We start from the raw sequence: 18,535 nt of genomic DNA on the forward strand, positions 1-18,535 counted from the left end.
GTCAAATGGGAACAGGAGTTCCTTCCTTATGAGGTTGCTGTGTGGCTCCTCCCCACCCAGTGTCCACTGGGCCCAGGGTCCACCCTCCCCAGAGACTAACCATGAGGAATGCACCTGCCATACCCCTCATTCCTGGCTCTGCCAGGCAGTCCCCAGAGTCCAGCCCCATGTCTTCTGCGCACAAACCCAGGAGGTCTCCATCCTTGGTCACTGACCCGTCCCTTGTCCCTCCCCTGTCTGGGCCCTCCTCTTCTAAACTGGCTTTCCCTGTGGACATTGCTTCCCTGAGGACTCTCAAGGGGTGTGGTTTTGATTCCCACAAAGACGAGCTTGGTAGCTTTGCTCCCCAGCTGCTTCTGGACCATCTTCTCCTGTAAGATCCTTCCCCCTTCCTTTTGGAGGCTGGAGCCACTGGGCTGTCCTGCCTCCTCCCCGCCTGGGGCTGCGCTCCACCTCATTCTCGCCATGCTTCCATCTTGCCTCACAGTCTTCTTCTCACCCAGATCTTGCTCAATCTTGCATGACTCCATTATCCAAGAGGATGACCTTGCTGCCCCTTGACCTCTCATCTACCCTTGCCAATGGTCACACTTTGGGTCTTGTCATCACCCCAAATTCTTCCACATTCAAGGCAGGCTCCCTGTTTTCCGATCTTAACCTTATTCCTTCCAGGGAGCACCCACCAGACCCCCTGGCCAGCCAACCCTTCCATTACCTCCCCACCCCCACCTTCTGAGATCTCTTCTCTCCTCCATATGGTCAGTGGCCTACTCTCAACCGAATCCTTCCCCTTGATATTTGTCATAATTAGCCTTATCCATTGAAAGTGTCTTTCCATCATTCCCCTCTCATCAAGCACCCATCCTTTTTCTCTATGTTGCCCTTCTTTCCCCTCCCTCTTCAACCCACTCCAACCCACTCCAGTCAGCTTCTGCTGTCTCCTCACCCCACCGGAACACCATCCACCAAGCGCGCCAACGGCCTCCATGTGGCTGAAGCCAGTGGACTTTTTCTGTCTCATCCCAGTTGACTTCCCTGGAGTCTGACCATGCGGACCCTCCCTCCTTGCAACTCTCTGTCCCTTTGCCTCTACGGCACCACCCTCTCCTGGTTTTCCCTTGACCCTCTGGCCGGTCCCTCTCCGTCTTTCATGGGTGCCTTCCTGAGTTCCCGGAGCCCGCGCCTGTGGCGTCTTCTCTCCTCTCACTGCAGGCTCCCTGGATGATCCCCCCCATGCCTGCACTGTCTCCACACTGAATACCCCGATTCCTCTCTCCCACCAACCTCTCCTCTGCATTCCAGAGCCTTGGCATCTCCACATGTAGGTCTCAAAGGCACCTCAAACCAACACGTCCAAAAATGACCTCATGGACCCCTGACCTGAGCCTCTCCCTGTGCCCCCTCCCCAGCAAATGGCCCCACCATCCAGCACAAGCCCGCTCTGCGAATCACTCGACACCTCCCTCTCCCTCACTGACAATCCTGACGATATTTCCTGCTCTACAGACCTCAGGTCCCTCCCCTTCTATCTCCACCTCCACCTCTTGCCCCCTAACCACTCCTGCTCTGCTCTTGCCCCTTTCCAGTCCATTCTCCACCAGGAAGCCAGAGGGAGCTTTCCAAAATGCAGGGGCAGTCCCCTGACTAAAGCCCTCCACCATCTTCTGCTCTCATCCATAACCAGAACTTCTCACAGACCTGGCCCCTGCCCTCCTCCCCAACCTCACGTCCTCATCTAACCACCTCTCTCCCCTTTGTGCTCTGCCCCGCAGCCATCCTGGCCTCTGCAGTTTCCCAGCCCTGACTCACTGCTATGTCACAGGGCCTTTGCACATCTATTCCTCTTGCTTCCCCAGCACTCCCCCCACGCCTCTCCAGATTCCATCTTGTTCTTCCATGGCTGCTACACAAATGTGATTTCCTCAGGGAAGCCTCCCCCCCTTGCCTCTCCCGCCAGACCAGATTCCTTGTCATCCTCAGGCATGGCACTTCTCACAGTGGCTGGTTGTACATTCGTTTGTATTGCTGTCGGATTAGGTTCTGCCTCCCTCATCGGATTGTGAACAGCACAAGGGCAGGAGCCTGGCCTCTCTGCTCACCAGTGTACCTAGCAGAGTGTCTGGCAGGCAGTGGGCACTCAATAAATATTGGCTGAATGTAGCAAGCGAGGCAAGTGTGTAAAACACACGATAGGACCTAAAGTTGGCTCATCATTATTATTCAGGGAAGGCTTCCTGGAGTGGGTGGGACTTAAGCTGGACTTTGAGATGGGGGGGTGGGGGGGGCGGAGCAAAATCAAAGCTCGCTGGCTGGGCGGGCCTGCACAAACCACGAGTTCTGCTCATGCCTCATTTTTCATTTGTAAAATGGGCAAAGGTTGGACCAAACGAGCCGAGACTCTGGCCTTCCACGGCCCTGGCATCCTCACAGCTCTCCATGTGCTCCTCATGAGGGTCGTTCTCCGCAGGCAGCTGGTTTAGGTCCAGCGGAGTCCGCCCAATTTTGTGCACAGATCCGGGTCCTCCCCAGACCGGGCGGTCTGGTCTGCAATCCCGCGCTCGGCCAGCGGGCGGCGCTCGGAGACCAGCCACGCGGCCCGGAGTCGCGGCGAAGACCCGCCCGCGGCTGGGTGGGTGCCCGGGCCCGCCCCTCGCAGCCTGCCGCCCTCCATCCTTGGCCGCGGCGTCCCGACCCAGGGCCCCAGCAGCCATGCTGGGCGCGCAGGCCTTGCAGTGCCGCGGCCTCTTGCTGCCTGGCGCCCGGCCGGGCCTCGCTGCAAGCCGCAGGTACGGGCGGGCGAGTGGGGTCGCTGCGGCCGCCCGCTGGGCCCTGGGGCCGGTCGTCCTGGCGTTGGTCCCCACTGGCTGCCTGGCTGCCTTCTCATACCTGCCTGCATCCCGCCCCCCCGCCCGCCCGCCCGCCCCAAGCCTGCTGCTGCGACCCGGCCCAGGCAGTAACTCCCTCCTTCCCTGCCCTCCAGCCGCAGAGCAGCTCTCCTGGGACACTGTTCTGACACCACCTCCAGGAAGCCTTCCTTGAACCCCAAATGCTGGGCCAAGGGTCCTTGTCCAAAAGCAGCCGGGGCTGGCCTTTCACAGTCGTTATTGCTGCATGAGCCTGTCATTATTTAGGTTTTCCTGGCAGCAGCACCCTCCAAGGCTGAGCCCCCTGAGATCAGGGCCTGTTTCTTATTCCCTGGGAGTCCTGGGGGTGTGGCACAGGACCTGGCCCCACAGAAGTGCCCCCAGGGTGGATGTTGAGGGAGTGAGTTCCCTGTGTTGCTTTTCCTCTGGTTGCCCCTCATCTGGTGGGGTCCCAGACCCAACTCATCTTGCCCTGTCAGCCACCAGCAGTGGGCAGCCTTCCTGCCCAGATCACACCCGCAGGCGTCCCAGAGACACCTCTGAGCAACCACCCTGGGGAGGGGCCAGGGCAGGGGGAGAGAATGGAACCTAAAGGACATTCTGCCCATTGTGACTCGCCCTGACCTCACAGTCATCATCCGTCCCACACCGGGTCCAGGAGGTTGGGGGAGACTAACCTGGCAAGCAGGCCCCAATGAGCCACCTTCCTTCACCCCCCCAAAAACACAAGGGGGAGCACAAAGGCCACGGTCTCCCCCGTGGTTCAGAAAGGTGGGTTGGGCTGTGAGCAGGGGGTTCCGGGAGGGGTACCGGAGGACAAGGTGGGGTGGGGTGCGCCTCGGGGGAGGTGGGTGGAGACCCCTCACCTGACCCACCTGTCCACGCCAGGGGTAGCTCCTCCAGGGACAAGGACCGAAGTGTGAGCGTCAGTGGTTCAGTGCCCATGCCTGCGGGAGGGAAGGGAAGCCGGACCAACTGCTCCCAGGCCACACCCCAGAAGGTCCCCAACCGCCTGATCAATGAGAAGTCACCGTACCTCCAGCAACATGCCTACAATCCTGTGGACTGGTGAGCACCACTCCTGAGGCCTGCCACTCCCCCAGCTCCCCCCACATCCACCCCCACAGCTGCCTCTCAGCCCCTCCGAACCCCTGGGCCAGTGAGTGATGCCCCCCTGCTGGGCCTAGGTACCCTTGGGGACAGGAAGCCTTTGACAAGGCCAGGAAAGAAAACAAGCCAATTTTCCTTTCAGGTAAGGCACCCACCTTCCCGGGGATTGGGGGAGGGGAGTGGTGATGAATAGAGGAAGCGTCCTCTGGGCCTGGGGGCCTCCCAGCAAACTCGAGATCTGGGCCAGTCCAATCCAGCTGGGGCCCCTCCAACCAGTCACTGGGCCTCCCTGTTTCCCCGGTGACCCCATTCCAGTGGGGTACTCCACCTGCCACTGGTGCCACATGATGGAGGAGGAGTCCTTCCAGAATGAGGAGATTGGCCGCCTGCTCAATGAGGACTTTGTCAGCGTGAAGGTGGACCGGGAGGAGCGGCCAGACGTGGACAAGGTGTATATGACCTTCGTGCAGGTAAGTGGTCTTCCGTGAGGGGAGGAGGGGTTGCCGGTGCACAGGGGGCTGCTCCCCTCACCCTCGCCCTCTCTCCGCCAGGCCACCAGCAGTGGTGGGGGCTGGCCCATGAACGTGTGGTTGACTCCCAACCTCCAGCCCTTTGTGGGGGGCACCTATTTCCCCCCTGAGGATGGCTTGACCCGAGTTGGCTTCCACACCGTGTTGCAGAGAATACGGGAGCAGGTGGGTGTGCGTTAGGGAGTGAGGGGAACAAGGGCGAGGGCACAAGGGCCCCCAGCCCATGCTGACCTCCAGGTCTGCTGCTGCCTCCCACAGTGGAAACAGAACAAGAATACCCTGCTAGAAAACAGCCAGCGTGTCACCACAGCCCTGCTGGCCCGGTCGGAGATCAGCATGGGTGACCGCCAGCTGCCACCCTCCGCTGCCACCATGAACAGCCGCTGCTTCCAGCAGCTGGATGAGGGCTATGATGAGGAGTACGGCGGCTTCGCTGAGGCCCCCAAGTTCCCCACACCGGGTCAGTGCCTCCCATGCCCGCCCCACCCCCAGCCTGGCCACCTGATGCCTGTTCTGGTCAATGATTTTCTGACCCCTGGCTTAACTTCCTGCTCTCCTGACTGGCCAGTGACCTTATCCCCAGGCTGTCAGTAGCTATCTAGTGAAGACCTGACTTCTGGTCTTAGCAGTGACCCTCTGACACTGACTTGGATAATGATCTTCCGTCCTCTGGGTTTGACCAAAGGCTTGACCTTTGACCTCCTAACCCCCAGCCTGTCCAGAGAGACTGCCTGTTGAGTGAACTCCTAACCCCAGCCTAGCCAAGGGCATCCTGCCCACCTAGATCTCGGTCCCTGTCTCCCCATTCTCTCACCCTGTCCTCTTGGTGCCCACAGTGATCCTGAGCTTCCTGTTCTCGTACTGGCTCAGTCATCGGCTAACCCAGGATGGCTCTCGGGCCCAGCAGATGGCCTTGCACACCCTGAAAATGATGGCTAATGGGGGCATCCGAGACCATGTGGGGCAGGTGAGGGAGGCTAGGCATTCCCTGGAGGAGGCAGCAGGAGGCAGCGTGGGGAGGGCAGGCAGGGTTCAGAGGCTGGGCTCGGTCTCCAGCCCCACATCCCGTCTGGTGCAGGGCTTCCACCGCTACTCCACGGACCGCCAGTGGCACGTCCCCCACTTTGAGAAGATGCTGTATGACCAGGCACAGCTCGCTGTTGCCTATTCACAGGCCTTCCAGGTGACCCCTGACCCCAGCCTGGAGCAAAGACACCCAGCTTGTCCACCTCTCCGTGGCTGCCCTCCCAGGGCCTTCCTGGTGGCTTGTGGCTCCCCCTTAACCTCACTCCTAATTCCCTCGGGTATGCGTGCTGCCCAGGCTCCCTCCCCACCCTCCTGGGAGAGTACTGACTGCCCGCCCATTCCTGGGCTGCCCCCAGCACCTTGGTTTACAGCCTCCTTTCTCCCCCCTCAGATCTCTGGTGACGAGTTCTACTCTGACGTCGCCAAAGGCATCCTGCAGTACGTGACGCGGAACCTGAGTCACCGGGTGTGTGTCCACTGAGGCAGGCGGGCCTGGCTGCGGGAGGGCTCGGGGCCTCCGCTGCCCTGAAGGCTGGGGCCAGTCAACCCTCCCCTCTCTACAGTCCGGAGGCTTCTACAGCGCGGAGGACGCAGACTCACCCCCGGAGCGGGGCATGCGGCCCAAGGAGGGCGCCTTCTACGTGTGGACGGTCAAAGAGGTCCAGCAGCTCCTCCCTGAGCCCGTGCCCGGCGCCACCGAGCCGCTGACCTCCGGCCAGCTCCTCATGAAGCACTATGGGCTCACGGAGGCCGGCAACATCAGCTCCAATCAGGTGAGGACTCCTGGGGACACGGGAGGGGTCCTGAAGCTGGATGGGTGCATGGACTCCCTCGGACATGGCTGTTTTCCTCAGGACCCCAAGGGGGAGCTGCATGGCCAGAATGTGCTGACCGTCCGCTATTCACTGGAGCTGACCGCTGCCCGCTTTGGCCTGGACGTGGACGCTGTACGGACCTTGCTCAATACGGGGCTGGAGAAGCTCTTCCAGGCGCGGAAACATCGGCCGAAGCCGCACCTGGACAGCAAGATGCTGGCTGCCTGGAATGGTGGGGGCGGCCGTGTCTGAGGCCTCATCCCGTTTATAGAATTACTCTTCACAAGGCCCCTCTGTGTCAGACACCTGCTAAATATGAGTTCTTCCTTCATCAAATTTATTATCCTCACTTTACAAATGAGCAAATTGAGGCTGGGAGGGCTTAAGTAGCCCACCCAAGGTCACGTACAGGGGCCAGGAGCCCAGCCCTGCCTGATGCTGGGGCCCAAGCTCTCCCCGCTCACCCCATTGCTCCAGCGAGGTGCTGGGGCTTGGGGAGGTTGGGGTGGACATACCCGGAGGGCCCCGCCAGCATCTCACAACCACCCGTGTCTCCTCCCTCCAGGACTGATGGTGTCTGGCTATGCTGTGACTGGGGCTGTCCTGGGCCTGGAGAGGCTGATCAACTACGCCATCAACTGTGCCAAGTTCCTGAAGCGACACATGTTTGACGTGGCCAGCGGCCGCCTGATGCGGACCTGCTACGCGGGGTCTGGGGGAACCGTGGAGCACAGGTGGGGGCCCGGACAGAGCGGGAAGGCTGGTCTCCCTGGGTGTGCCAGGCCTGTCTGTGCTCCTCTCCTCCCCTCCAGGCAGGCTCCAGTCCTGGCTCTGCCATCTGCCCACTGTGAGCTCTTAACCTCCCTGGGTCCATTTGCTCATCTGGGAAATGGGCTAATAGGACCTACCCGAGAGGTAGATTTTGAGGGTTAAATGAGAGTATGCGTGAAAAGGGCTTCCTCTGGGAAAGCCCCTCTCTCCCTGGCCTGTTCCCTCCCCTAATGCCTGTCCCCCCAGCAACCCGCCCTGCTGGGGCTTCCTGGAGGACTACGCCTTCGTCGTGCGGGGCCTGCTGGACCTGTATGAGGCCACGCAGGAGAGCGCGTGGCTCGAGTGGGCTCTGCGGCTGCAGGACACGCAGGACAGGCTCTTCTGGGACTCCCAGGGTGGCGGCTACTTCTGCAGTGAGGCTGAGCTGGGGGCTGGCCTGCCCCTGCGTCTGAAGGATGGTCAGTAGTGGGTGTGGAGCTGGCCTGGGGTCCTGGACCCAGCAGGGGCTTGGTTTCCCTGGGGGAGGCCTGGGCACAGTGTGGTGGTAAAGAGCCGGTGTGGACAGGGGCCAGGCCCTCCTGGGTTCACATCTCCACCACTGCTAAACCCATTGACTTTGGGCTGGTTTTGTATTTCAGAGCCTTGGTTTCTTAATATGCAAAATGGAGCTGCCACTGGTATTACCTTAGAGGGTCGATGTAAAGATTACTTTATTCTTTGAACATGCTTAGCTGCAGTAACTGACACGCCTGGATTCAGATATTGAACAAGGCTGACTTGGTCCCTACCTTACAAAGCTGACAGTGGACTAGGGGAGACAACTCACAGACAGTAATACTAAATGCAAAACTGCATGCACAAACGAGTAGTTAAAAGTCAGATGCCACGAAGAAGTAGGGGCCCTCCACTGTGCACCATGTCCTCTTCTCTCGGGAGCGCTTACTATCACCCATGTGTCTGTCTGTTAATGGCCTCTTTCCCCCACTCGAATGTGTGCATCTTGGGAGCAGACCTTTGTGCCACTGCTGTATCCCCAGGGTCTAGCGCAGGCCTGGCACATGGTAGGGGCTCAGTAAATGTCAGCGGAATGAATGAAAGGGCCTTGAGAGAGAACAGCAGTGGGGCCTAACTCCACTAGGGGGAGGTCAGGTTAAACCTGTGATGGGTGTCATTTAACCGAGGGCTGGAGGTCATGATGGGGCCGTGTGGTCGTGGAGGAGCTGAGGAGAGATTCAGGCATTGGGGGCAGAGGCCAACGTGTGAGGCGGGGGCACCCAGGTGAGCAGGGAGGCTGGCTCCCTGCAGGGTTTGTAGGCTTAGCAGAGAGTGGAATGCTCTGAAGGGCTTTAAGTGGATTGTGACCTGTCTAGGTTAGGTCTGAGAATGTCACTCTGACTGGTGGTGGAGACAGATGGGGGCAGGGGGAACAGGGTGACCAGTTGGAGCCCATTAGTGGCATTCAGTCCAGGCAGGCGCTGGTGAAGGTAGAAGGATGAGGTAGGGAGAAGTGGTCGGATGCGGGTCTATTCTGCCTTCAGACTCGTGGGTAGATTAGAAGTGGGAGGTGAGGGAGGGCAGGGATGATGCCACTGTGGCTCCAGCCGCTGGGTGGTTGGATCGAGGTGTCAGCAGTGAGAGGGGGGAGCCTGGAGACCAGCAGTTCGGCCTGGGGCAAGTGGAGTTGAGGATGCGTGAGAGAGGCAAGAATCAACTGCTCGTGCTGGCGTTACCCTCGCATACCTGGGCCAGGAGCAGCTGGGCAGGGACGCCTCCATCCCATCTCTCCACGCGCCCTGGCCACAGTCCTGGGGCAGGGTCCTGGGACCCAAGGACCCTCCCTTACTGCCCCGTCCCCTCACACCCTGCAGACCAGGACGGTGCAGAGCCCAGCGCCAACTCCGTGTCAGCCCACAACCTGCTTCGGCTGCACGGCTTCACAGGCCACAAGGACTGGATGGACAAGTGTGTGTGCCTCCTGACTGCCTTCTCTGAGCGCATGCGCCGTGTCCCCGTGGCATTGCCTGAGATGGTCCGCGCCCTCTCAGCCCACCAGCAGACTCTCAAACAGGTGCGGGATGTGAGGGCACTTGGGCTGGGACCTTGGGTGGGAGGGGAGAGGAGTGGGGACCGCAGTGGGGGATGGGGGTACTGGCTGGGGCCCCAGGAACTCAGGTCTGTGAGTGCGTGGCCATCTATGAGTGAGGCGCAGGTGTCTCCAAGGGATCGTCTATAAGGGCTGCTCTGTGCAGGTGGAGGAGTCGGTGTGAGTGTGCATCTGAGCCAGCTTCTGGCGCAGGCAGGGGCCCGTGTGAGTGCCTGGCACTGGGGCTCTCAGAGTTGGGGGGGTGGGCAGGGCCTAAGCGTGGGTCCCTGTGGTTGGTGAAGTGTTTCTCCGTGTGTCTCTGTGTGTCTGTGTAGTTGGGTCTGCTGGTACGTGTGCGGGTATCTCCTTATCTGCGTGTGTGTCCCTATGTGTGTTATTGCTGTGTTGCCTCTCTGGATGTGTGTGACCCCGGAGGTGTGGGACTGTGTGTCTGCAGGCCTGCTTTCCTGAGTGTGTGCTGGTGTGAGTGTTCACCAGTGTGTGTTTGCTTGTGCATCCCATGTTCAGGTCTGCCTGCTTACATTTGCACACTTGCCTGTATATCTCTGCCTCAGTGTGTGTGTGTATGTGTGTGTCTGTGGTTTGTAAGTGGCATCTGTCTCTCTGGGGGCATCCACTGTGTGTATATGTGACAACTCTATGTCTCCTTGTGTGTGGGTTTCTGTGTTTGTGTGTCTTCCAGTATGTTGAGTCTTCTGTGTGTATGTGCGTGTGTGCGCTGGTGTGTCTGCCCATGTGTGCATCTCCCCATGTTTGTATCTCCACCACTATGCGTGACACTGCCACTTCATGTAATCTGATGAGACTGCTAGTAGCTGGTCTGGGGGAGGCGGAGCTGAAGCCCCATTCTTCCTTAGGGATGTGGGGTGGGGTGGTGGGAGGAAGGGATAGCACTGGTGGGTCTGCGTCCAGCCCCCTGCGCTTGTCACTGGAGTAACCTTCTGTTCCCGCCAGATTGTGATCTGTGGAGACCCCCAGGCTAAGGGCACCAAGGCTCTGTTGCAGTGTGTCCACTCCATCTACATCCCTAACAAGGTTTGTGCCTGTGAGCCCGGCCCCACATTCCGCCTCCCCTGCCTGGTCCCCCTTCCCTCCTTGGCTCTTCAATGCCTCCTTCTCTGAAGGCCCAGGGAGAGGAAGCCCACCAGTGGGCCCTGCCACTGTCCCCATGCCCCCCAGGTGACCCTCTTTACACTGCCTCTACCCAGGTCCTGATTCTGGCTGATGGGGACCCCTCGAGCTTCCTGTCCCGCCAGCTGCCCTTCCTGAGTACCCTGCGAAGGCTAGAAGACCGTGCCACCGCCTACATATATGGAAGTCAGGTCTGCTCCCTGCCCGTCACCGAGCCCTGCGAATTACGGAAACTGCTACATCAGTGATGCCTCCTCTCCTCTCGGGCTGGGGCAGAAGGTGGAACTTGCCAGCTGACCAGAGACTCGGGCCCTGCAGGGCCCTGCAGAACCCGTGGCCATCCCTGGGCACCCTGTCACCAGGTGACCTCAGCCATCCTTGCTGCCCCCACCATGGGCACTCACTCACCCTGGAATAAACCTAACAGCGTCCCGTGGTCACTTCAGGGGCTCAGTCTTGCTTGTGAGGGAGGGGCCTCAGGCTCCAGCCTGGGAACAAGTTGGGAACCAGAGGAGCTCGTTCCTCTGGGAGCCCCTAGCTGACCCCTCTGCTTTCTCAAATTCCTCCTTCACCTTTAGAGGTCCCTGGGCTGACCCTGCCCCCATCCATGGTCATTGCAGCCTGAATGAAACTGAGAGCAGGGGACCAGTAATGACTGCCAAGAGTGAGGACAAGGATATGGACTTGCCCAGAAGGGGAAAGGTCAGTCCTTGCCTCCAGGTGGGGGTAAGAAGGGGCCTGCTCTCCCGCTCCCGTTGTCTCCTCCTATTTTAAGCGGTGGAAGAGGCAGGGGGTTCTCTATGAGCTATTTTGCACAGAATGGCAACATTTGCAATATGCTCTGGTACATCATAGGAGCTGCTGTTTTCAGGACCAAGGACATTTCTTTTAGGGTATCCATCCGGCCCCCAGCCTCACCAGGATGGAACCAGAGCTGCCCTGCAGGAGGTCGTATTGGCCCTCCTCCTGCTTTCACACAGCCAGTCCAGAGAAGGAGTTCTCTTTCATTTGGAACATCAGTTGGGTTGGAAATCCTTCTCCAAATCTGAGTCCTTCCTGCTGCAGGGCAATCTAGTGCCTTCCTGTGGTCTCCTCCTGTCCCCTCAATGTTGGGGGATGCTCACAAGTCTTGTCCTGGGCACTCGCATCTTCACAGTCCCAGAAAACCCATCTAGCTTCCACTGGTGGGAGGCAATTTGGAAGCGTGCTTTGGGGAGGGCAGTTTTAGGGGGATGGGGCTGACAGGCGTGGAGGAGGGGAAGGAGCTGCCCTCCCAGGCCCTTCAGAGGTCTGCTGAGCCTGGGCACCCTTGTAGCCCCAGAGCCATGCAGTACAGATAGCCAGAAAAGGCTGCTGGAGATTAAGTCCTAATAGGGCCACCGATTGTGGGGATGTCAGCAGTGAGGAGGAGTGGGCAGGAAGGAGCTGGGAGACTAGACTGAGTCACTCCAAGATCCGCTCAGGACTGTGGCCACCCCCTGCACACAGTTACACACCACCACACATGGTCACTGGGACCGGGGTCAGCTTTGTCTGGGCAGCTGGGCCCTCAGTGCAAGCCACCAGCCCATCTGGAGGAGATTAGGGCTCTGGCCAACAAGGTCAGCTGGCCCCTTCCTGGCGGGAGGCTGCTCAGCCTTGCCCAGAAGTCTGAGGGCTGGGCAAGTAGAGCCTGGTCTTGGGGGCAGCGAGGAAGGAGGGTGGGGCATGGTGGAGCACAGGTGGCCTTTTTGGCAACCCCAGCCCTGGCTTTGGAAAGGTCTAGACAGTTGGCAAAGCACTCTTGTCTCTGTCATCCTGTTGACCCTCATAAAAGAGGTGGCAAGGCAGGTACCTTTGGCCTCATATGGATAGATATTCAAGGCCCAGAGAGGGTAAGAGACTGGCCTGAGACCACTCAACACATCTGGTTCTTTCTGGGGTCTTCAGGGTACAATAAAGACCACTAAGGCTTCCTCGTCCCCTCGGAGGTCAAGGCACAGCTGTGAAGGAGGGTGTGTTTGGATGACCCCTGCATCCAGGCTTCCTTCTGCTTTTGTATCCTCTTTCCCTTCCCCTGGTACCAGCACACACCTAACTATGGGATTCTGTAAATGGGATCAGAGGAAGGAGGTAGGGCCTTAGGGGGTGAGTTCTCCCGGGAGGGGTGTGTTTTATAAAGAGGACAAGGCTGAACACAAGTCTTGCTCAGACGTGGGATTTAAAGTCTGCAGCCTCTCTTCCCCTTTGCTGGTCCCTCTTGGGTCAGCTCCTTGAACTGCCGGCAGGACTGTCCTGGAGGACCTGTGGGTCAGGGTCATTGGAAACAGGGCCTAATGGGTTTGAGCAGTCGCTTAAGTAATTCCATCTCTCTGAGCCTCAGTTTTCTGATCTAAAAAATGGGACAACTACCACCCAGCTCCCAAGGCTATGAGGTGACTAAATGGGACGATGTTTGTATCATTGCCGAGCAGAGAGCATCACAGAGGGGAAGATTATGTTGGTTCCTGAGGGAGCCAGCCAGGCCGTGAGGGAGGCGTAAAGGGGAGGGGGCTGGATGGGCTGGTGGGGCTGGCCGAGCAGGGCCAAATGGGGGTTCCCCCTCAAACCCAGAAGTGATGTTAGACAACACTTAAGCCTAACTTCTTTGTTAGGAAACTGAGGCCCAAACAAAGGAATTCCTTGTCCCTCTTACCCCCCTTCCCTGTCTGAGGTTATTTATTCATCTAACAGATTTATTAAGCACCTACTATGTGCCAAGCCCTGGACTAGGCCCTGGTGAGTGAAATGGACATAGCCCTGCCCTCAGGGGACACACAGCCTAGAGGGGAAGACAGTTGTTTCATTACTACAAACAAATATGTAATCCCAGCCTGGGCAAAGTGTGAGGAGGGTCCAGACTCTTGTCTGGCTCAGTACTGTGCCCTCAGCACCTTGGCACTTAGTAGGCACTGCAGTGCTTGCTGAAGGAAGGCTGCTGAGGAGGTGATGTCAGAGCTGAGGCTTGGAGGGTGGGAGTTAAAGATGGTCTCACTGCTTCCTTTGCCCTCTCCATGGGTCCTGCCTTCCCTTCCCTTCTCCACTCAGGCTAATAGTGAGCATCTCTGACTGGGATGTCAGAGTCCGCCAGTGCCCACACAGGGATCAGGATGCCTTAGGTGATGGGTCACTCCACACCCTGAGCCCAGGGAAGTAAATGTGGGTCTCATTTTGTCAAGATGGTACATGTGTCTGTTCCCCCTTTCTGGATATGTTCTAGAACAGAGTTCAGCCCAGAGACTGGGGGTGGCCTGGATGATAGATGAAGGTGTGGGGCCTGCTGACCACCAGGAAACCTGGCCATTGGTCTGGGCAAGTCTCTGTGGCCTTATTCTCCTCTCTGCAAAGAGGGGATGATTAGAGTCACTATCTCCGGTGCCAGTCCTGGGGCCTCTTGACCCATCGGGGAAGGGCAGGCTGACCCGGCAGACTGCGGACCGGCGGGAGGGAAGTAGGTGTCAGACACGTAGAGCGAACCATAAATAGGTCCCTCTCCCAGAAGACGGCTGCGAGTTCAAGACTCTGGCGGGGCACACGCGGAATGAGAGCAGAGGCTCCCGCTAGGACAGAGAGGCACTTAAGGGATCTGCTCATTAGCATGAAATGCAAATGAGCCCGGCCTCATTTGCAACAACTCGGTGCCCGGATTCGGCGAAAGGGCAACCGGGGAGGCGACGGCGCAGCCCTCCCCACTGCATTCCCCGCAACGCCCCCCGGAGGGAGCTGAGACACTCACCCCACGCCGCGGGAGGCACGCAGGGGCTGCGTGGGTGGCACAGCCAAAGGGAGAGCTTACAACGCCGGGGAGTCGGGGGGCGGGTGCGGGAGGTCATCCGGTCCATCCCTCTGCCTCTCCGCAGTGGCGTAAGCGTCCCGAAATCCCGGGAGGGGGAACTGACTGACCTGCTTTGTTCCGTTGGGTCTACCTCCTGCAGAGGTGGGCAAGTGCTTCCCGATGTCTAATCCTCGATGCCCTCTCCACCCCACTTCACCCCAGCGCCCAGCACTCCCGCGGCGCTCCGCTCCCGGGTACCTACAGCCTGTTGGGGCAGCGCCGGCGGCGAGAGGGAGCCCGGGGACTCGGGAAGGTGAGGCAGAGCGAGGGCCGGGGTCTGCCCGTGCGCGTGCGCGCGTGGGAAGCCGCAGACACTCGAGGACATCCTCCCGTTGGGAGAGCAGCCCCGCGAAGCTCCTGTCCTGCGGACAGCCTCCACATACCATATTGGAACTCGAGAGGGAGAAACTGAGGCACGGAGTGGACGATTGATGAGACTTTGCAGTTTAAGAGTCGGCAAAGCCCAGCTCTGTGCTGCCACCCGCTCCCACACACTCTTTGCAGGAGCCTCTCTCTGCTCTGAGCTGCTCTTGGGGATCCCGGCTCTGAGTCCGACGTGGCCTGCCTGGGGCCACGTGCTCAAGCGCGAAGCCCCCTGCGCTGGATCCACACCCTCCAAAGGATCCCTAGGGGCAGAGGGGATGAAACTCAGGAATGTCAACGTGAGGTCAGGGTCAGCGGGTTAGGGTTAGGAGGTCAGGGTCAAAGTCGCAGAAGTGGACCTGGGAGGAGGACCAACAAGCCCCAGAGGTTGGTGGAGGCCACGCCCAGACCTTGCGTGCCCCAGCTTTTCCTTGGCTCGGCCTGTTTCCCCAAGACCATGTCTCTCCTGCGTGAAGCCCTACCCCCGGGACATCTTGCTCCGCTCCTCTCCTTCCTCAGTTCCGCTCCCAGGCTCAACTCCAGTGAGTGATTAACCAGGTGGAGACCCAGGATTCCTCTCTGGGACCCTGGTCACACCCCACACCCCAGCTGCCCTCCTCCCTTCTTCTCCAGGCCCGCCCAGAGCTGAGCCCCGCCTTCCGGCTGTGGTCCAATTCAGGGGTCGTGGACAAAGGATGCCGGGGGCCGGCGGCGCTATCCCAGGACCTCGCGGCGAATTCTCTGATTCCGGCTCCCTCCAGGGGAGTCCCAGAGACCCCAGCGGCCAATAGGAAAGTGGGTTCGGTCTGGGTAGCCTTCTAATTGGCTCCGGCCTTCGGGAGTGGACCCAGGGGCAAGGGGAGGGGAGAGGGGCGGTCCCGGGCTTTGGGGTGGGAATAGGATTCCAGCTGTGGTTCTTTCCGCGGGCGCCCCGCCCTCACTGCCACGGCGGCTGGCCAATGGGCGCGCGGCTCGGGACCGGCGGCGTGCGGCGATTGGCTGCGAGGCTGGCTGGGGAGAGGCGGGGCCGAGGCTTGAAGTTGGAGTGAGGGATCCAGCTGTGGTGTGCGCCGGGCTCCTCGCCGCCGCTTTCGCTTGCTCGCTCCGCGTCTCGGCCGGAGGAGGAGGCAGTGGCGCCGGCGACAGCTACGGCAGCGGCAGCCACCGCGGCGGCTGCGGCGGCGGCATCTCCGCCTCCACCCTCGCCCGGGACGGCCCCCCACCGTCTCCCCGCCCCTCCTGGACCGTGAGCCCGCCGAGGGGCGGAGGAAGGAGCCGCCCCCCACCCCTCCAAACCCACCCCCAAAGAGATCCCTCCTCCCCTCCCCCCGCCGCCGCTGGCTCGGAGCCGGGACGATGCTGACCCCTTAGATCCTGCTCCAGCTGCGCCGCGGGAAGAGGGGGCGCCCCTCCCCGGACCCCCCCGCCCTCCGCCCCCTTCTCTCTCCCCTTCTCGGGGCCGCTTCGCCGAAGGGTAGCGCCGAATCGGGCGACCGGAGCCTGGGCGCGAATCGAAGAAGCCGGAACAAAGTGAGGGGGAGCCGGCCGGCTGGCCCGGGGGGCCCCAGGGGCCCTGGGGGAGCGGGACTCGCGCCGGGCGGGGCTTCCCTGCGACCCGGCGCCCCGCGGGCAGCATGCCCCTGCGGGCAGGGGGAGCTGGGCTGAACTGGCCCTCCCGGGGGCTCAGCCTGAGCCCTAGAGCCCCCCAAATGCGCCCCCGCCGGGGCCCCCCGCTTGCGTGAGGACACCTCCTCTGAGGGGCGCCGCTCGCCCCTCTCGAGACCGCCCGGGGCCCCGGCTGGCCAGAGGATGGACGAGGAGGAGGATGGAGCGGGCGCCGAGGAGTCAGGACAGCCCCGGAGCTTCATGCGGCTCAACGACCTGTCGGGGGCCGGGGGCCGGCCGGGGCCGGGGTCGGCGGAAAAGGACCCGGGCAGCGCGGACTCCGAGGCGGAGGGGCTGCCGTACCCGGCGCTGGCCCCGGTGGTTTTCTTCTACTTGAGCCAGGACAGCCGCCCGCGGAGCTGGTGTCTCCGCACGGTCTGTAACCCATATCCTCCGGGGTACGACGGCCGGGCTGGGGGGTCCGCAGGGGGGCGGGCCGAGCCACCGGAGGGGACCAAAAGCCAGGTGAGTGGGAGAAGTGAGCCTGGAAGGTAGGCAGAGGAGAAGGGAGCTACTAAGGAATGGAGGGGGGCTTCGGAGTGGGAGCAGAGACGCGAGCAGGTTTGGCCGATACCCCAGGCGAGCCCCACCTCGGTACACACACCTCAGTCCTCGCTGGGGGGGCTGGGATCCAGGCCAGGAAAAGAGAGGAGACGTGCCCCGCTGGTTGGCAGCTGGATGCTCTCCAGATGTGGGCAGGGGAGGGTCGTCATCCTCCAGATGTGGGAAGCTTCGGGAGCCTGGGAGCTCTACTCCGCCTGCCGCCGGTTAGCGAGCTAGGTTTGGTTTCCGAGTTTGGGGGGTGGGGTGTGGAGGAAGCTGCGGGGACGGGGGAGGGGGGACCGCAATCTCCTGGGTTTCCCTCTTGCCCCTGCTCCAAAGTTTGCGGTGGATTCCAGGGTCTGATCCCCACCCAACCCCCTCCCCTGACCTGGTCCTCGAGGCTGAGGTTTTTACTGACCCAGAGGGAAATGTTGGGGGGCGGGGACCAGGTCCTAACCACCACCCCCGGCCCCCACCCCGCGGGTTGGAGGCACAACAAGGAGATTCCGGCGGCGGCTGATGTCAGGGGTGCAGAATGAGAACAAGATGTGGCGGAGGAGAAGCTGTCTGCCCCCAGAGCTGGGACAGAGACCCTTCCAGTTGGAGCCCAATACCCAGAGTGCCTCCCTTCTCTCCAATTCCTTCTTCAATGCGGGTGCTTGAGGTTGGGTTGGGGAGTTTTGTGCTAGATTTTTTTCTTGTGGAGGGAAAGACTGGTGAGAGCTTTGGCAAGTGGGGGATGGGATTAAGCTGGTCCAAGTTACCCATCCCGTTTCGCAAATAAAGAGTGTTCCCACCTGAGCACAGAGCAGGTATGGGAGACGGTAGCCCTCCAAGAAAGTATTGGGGGCACAGGGAGACTGAGCCTGTTCGCTAAGGAAGACTCTGGTCCACCACCCCAGTGTCTACTCCTCAGATGGGTTTGTGGAAGGCAAGCCCCACATTCCAGGGAGAGAGATCCTCTGCTCTGTCTGAAGTGGTATGGGTGACCCCAGCCCCCTCATCCCCAGGGCCTCTCCCCCTCAGCCTCTAGCACAAAGCACTGCTTGACTGATGCTGGGCTCCAGGCTCCCGGGTGGGTCCCGCTACCGCCAGAAGGCAAGGGGGGTGCGCTGCCATCCTAGGTCTTGACAGCTTCTCCTGGCTCCTTCTTCCCAGCTCAGGGGCTCTTTTGGACCCAGGATGGGAACCCTTAGGTCTCCCTTGTAACCCCTGAGAACCCAACTGGGACGCTGCTTTGGGGAAGGGGGGAGGCTTGGTGCCGCCCTCACTCTCTGCAGCTCTGCTGCCTCTAGTGCGCAAAGCAGGGATGTGAGCTTGGGTCCCCCCAACCCCCATCCTCTACACCCTGTGGGTCTTTAAGACGTTCCCCTCATGACACCCCCTCTCCATCCCTTGCCCCTTCTTCCTTTCTCTCTGAGCTGCAGAAAGGGGAGGCGGTACTCAGAGGTTTGTTGACCTGCTGAATAGGCACATCTTGGCCTCTAATTCCCCCCCTCCCCGGTCCCCTACCCCTGGGCCCCTTTCTGCATGGCAGAGATGGAGAACAAATATCTCTGAGAAAGGTGGGCTCTGGGCATCCCTTCTCTTTGCCCCTAACCAACCACCCTCTCCATAAAGGGGAAAAGGCACCAGGCCCATCCTCTCCTTTGCAGGGGTCCAGGGGAGGTGGAGAGATCTTCTCTCCCTTTTCCCTCCCCCTCCAAAAACCCCAGACCTCTTGGCTAGCATCTCCCCACCTGCTCTATGTCAGGTGCTAG

At 60.5% G+C, this 18,535-nt stretch overlaps 2 protein-coding genes across 16 annotated transcripts in view; both read left to right on the plus strand.

Annotated features, from left to right (window-relative positions):
- The first annotated feature begins 2,554 nt into the window (after nt 1–2,554).
- SPATA20 (spermatogenesis associated 20) lies at nt 2,555–10,791 on the plus strand. Of its 2 annotated transcripts, none has more exons than XM_070560712.1 (16): nt 2,555–2,786; nt 3,753–3,932; nt 4,052–4,116; nt 4,290–4,444; nt 4,526–4,669; nt 4,763–4,964; nt 5,341–5,471; nt 5,583–5,687; nt 5,922–5,996; nt 6,094–6,303; nt 6,385–6,577; nt 6,911–7,079; nt 7,363–7,574; nt 8,985–9,184; nt 10,175–10,255; nt 10,429–10,791. In XM_070560712.1, the coding sequence occupies exons 1-16, from the start codon at nt 2,710–2,712 to the stop codon at nt 10,597–10,599; spliced, it is 2,370 nt and encodes a 789-aa protein (XP_070416813.1). In that variant the 5' UTR covers nt 2,555–2,709; the 3' UTR covers nt 10,600–10,791. The 2 variants fall into 2 exon arrangements, with proteins under 2 accessions (XP_070416813.1, XP_070416812.1); XM_070560711.1 differs by lacking the exon at nt 2,555–2,786 and adding an exon at nt 2,908–3,635.
- A 5,403-nt stretch (nt 10,792–16,194) lies between these two features.
- CACNA1G (calcium voltage-gated channel subunit alpha1 G) overlaps nt 16,195–18,535 on the plus strand; it is a 63,144-nt gene continuing 60,803 nt past the window's right edge. For 13 of the 14 annotated variants that reach the window (XM_070560695.1, XM_070560699.1, XM_070560704.1 and 10 more), the window contains exon 1: nt 16,232–16,618. In XM_070560695.1, coding sequence (XP_070416796.1) covers nt 16,377–16,618 — 242 coding nt within the window. In that variant the 5' untranslated portion in view covers nt 16,232–16,376. Of the gene's footprint in view, nt 16,619–18,535 lie in introns of all 14 variants that reach the window. The other variant, XM_070560708.1, reaches the window with a different exon arrangement.

This window comes from Equus przewalskii, chromosome 10 (assembly GCF_037783145.1).
Source record: "Equus przewalskii isolate Varuska chromosome 10, EquPr2, whole genome shotgun sequence".
Taxonomy (NCBI): Eukaryota; Metazoa; Chordata; class Mammalia; order Perissodactyla; family Equidae; genus Equus; species Equus przewalskii.

Coding starts and splice junctions, on each gene's coding strand:
- SPATA20 (XM_070560712.1), top strand. CDS start 2,710: ATGCTGGGCGCGCAGGCCTTGCAGTGCCGCGGCCTCTTGCTGCCTGGC. Junction 2,787..3,752: donor GGCCTCGCTGCAAGCCGCAG/GTACGGGCGGGC, acceptor TGTCCACGCCAG/GGGTAGCTCCTCCAGGGACA. Junction 9,185..10,174: donor ACCAGCAGACTCTCAAACAG/GTGCGGGATGTG, acceptor TGTTCCCGCCAG/ATTGTGATCTGTGGAGACCC.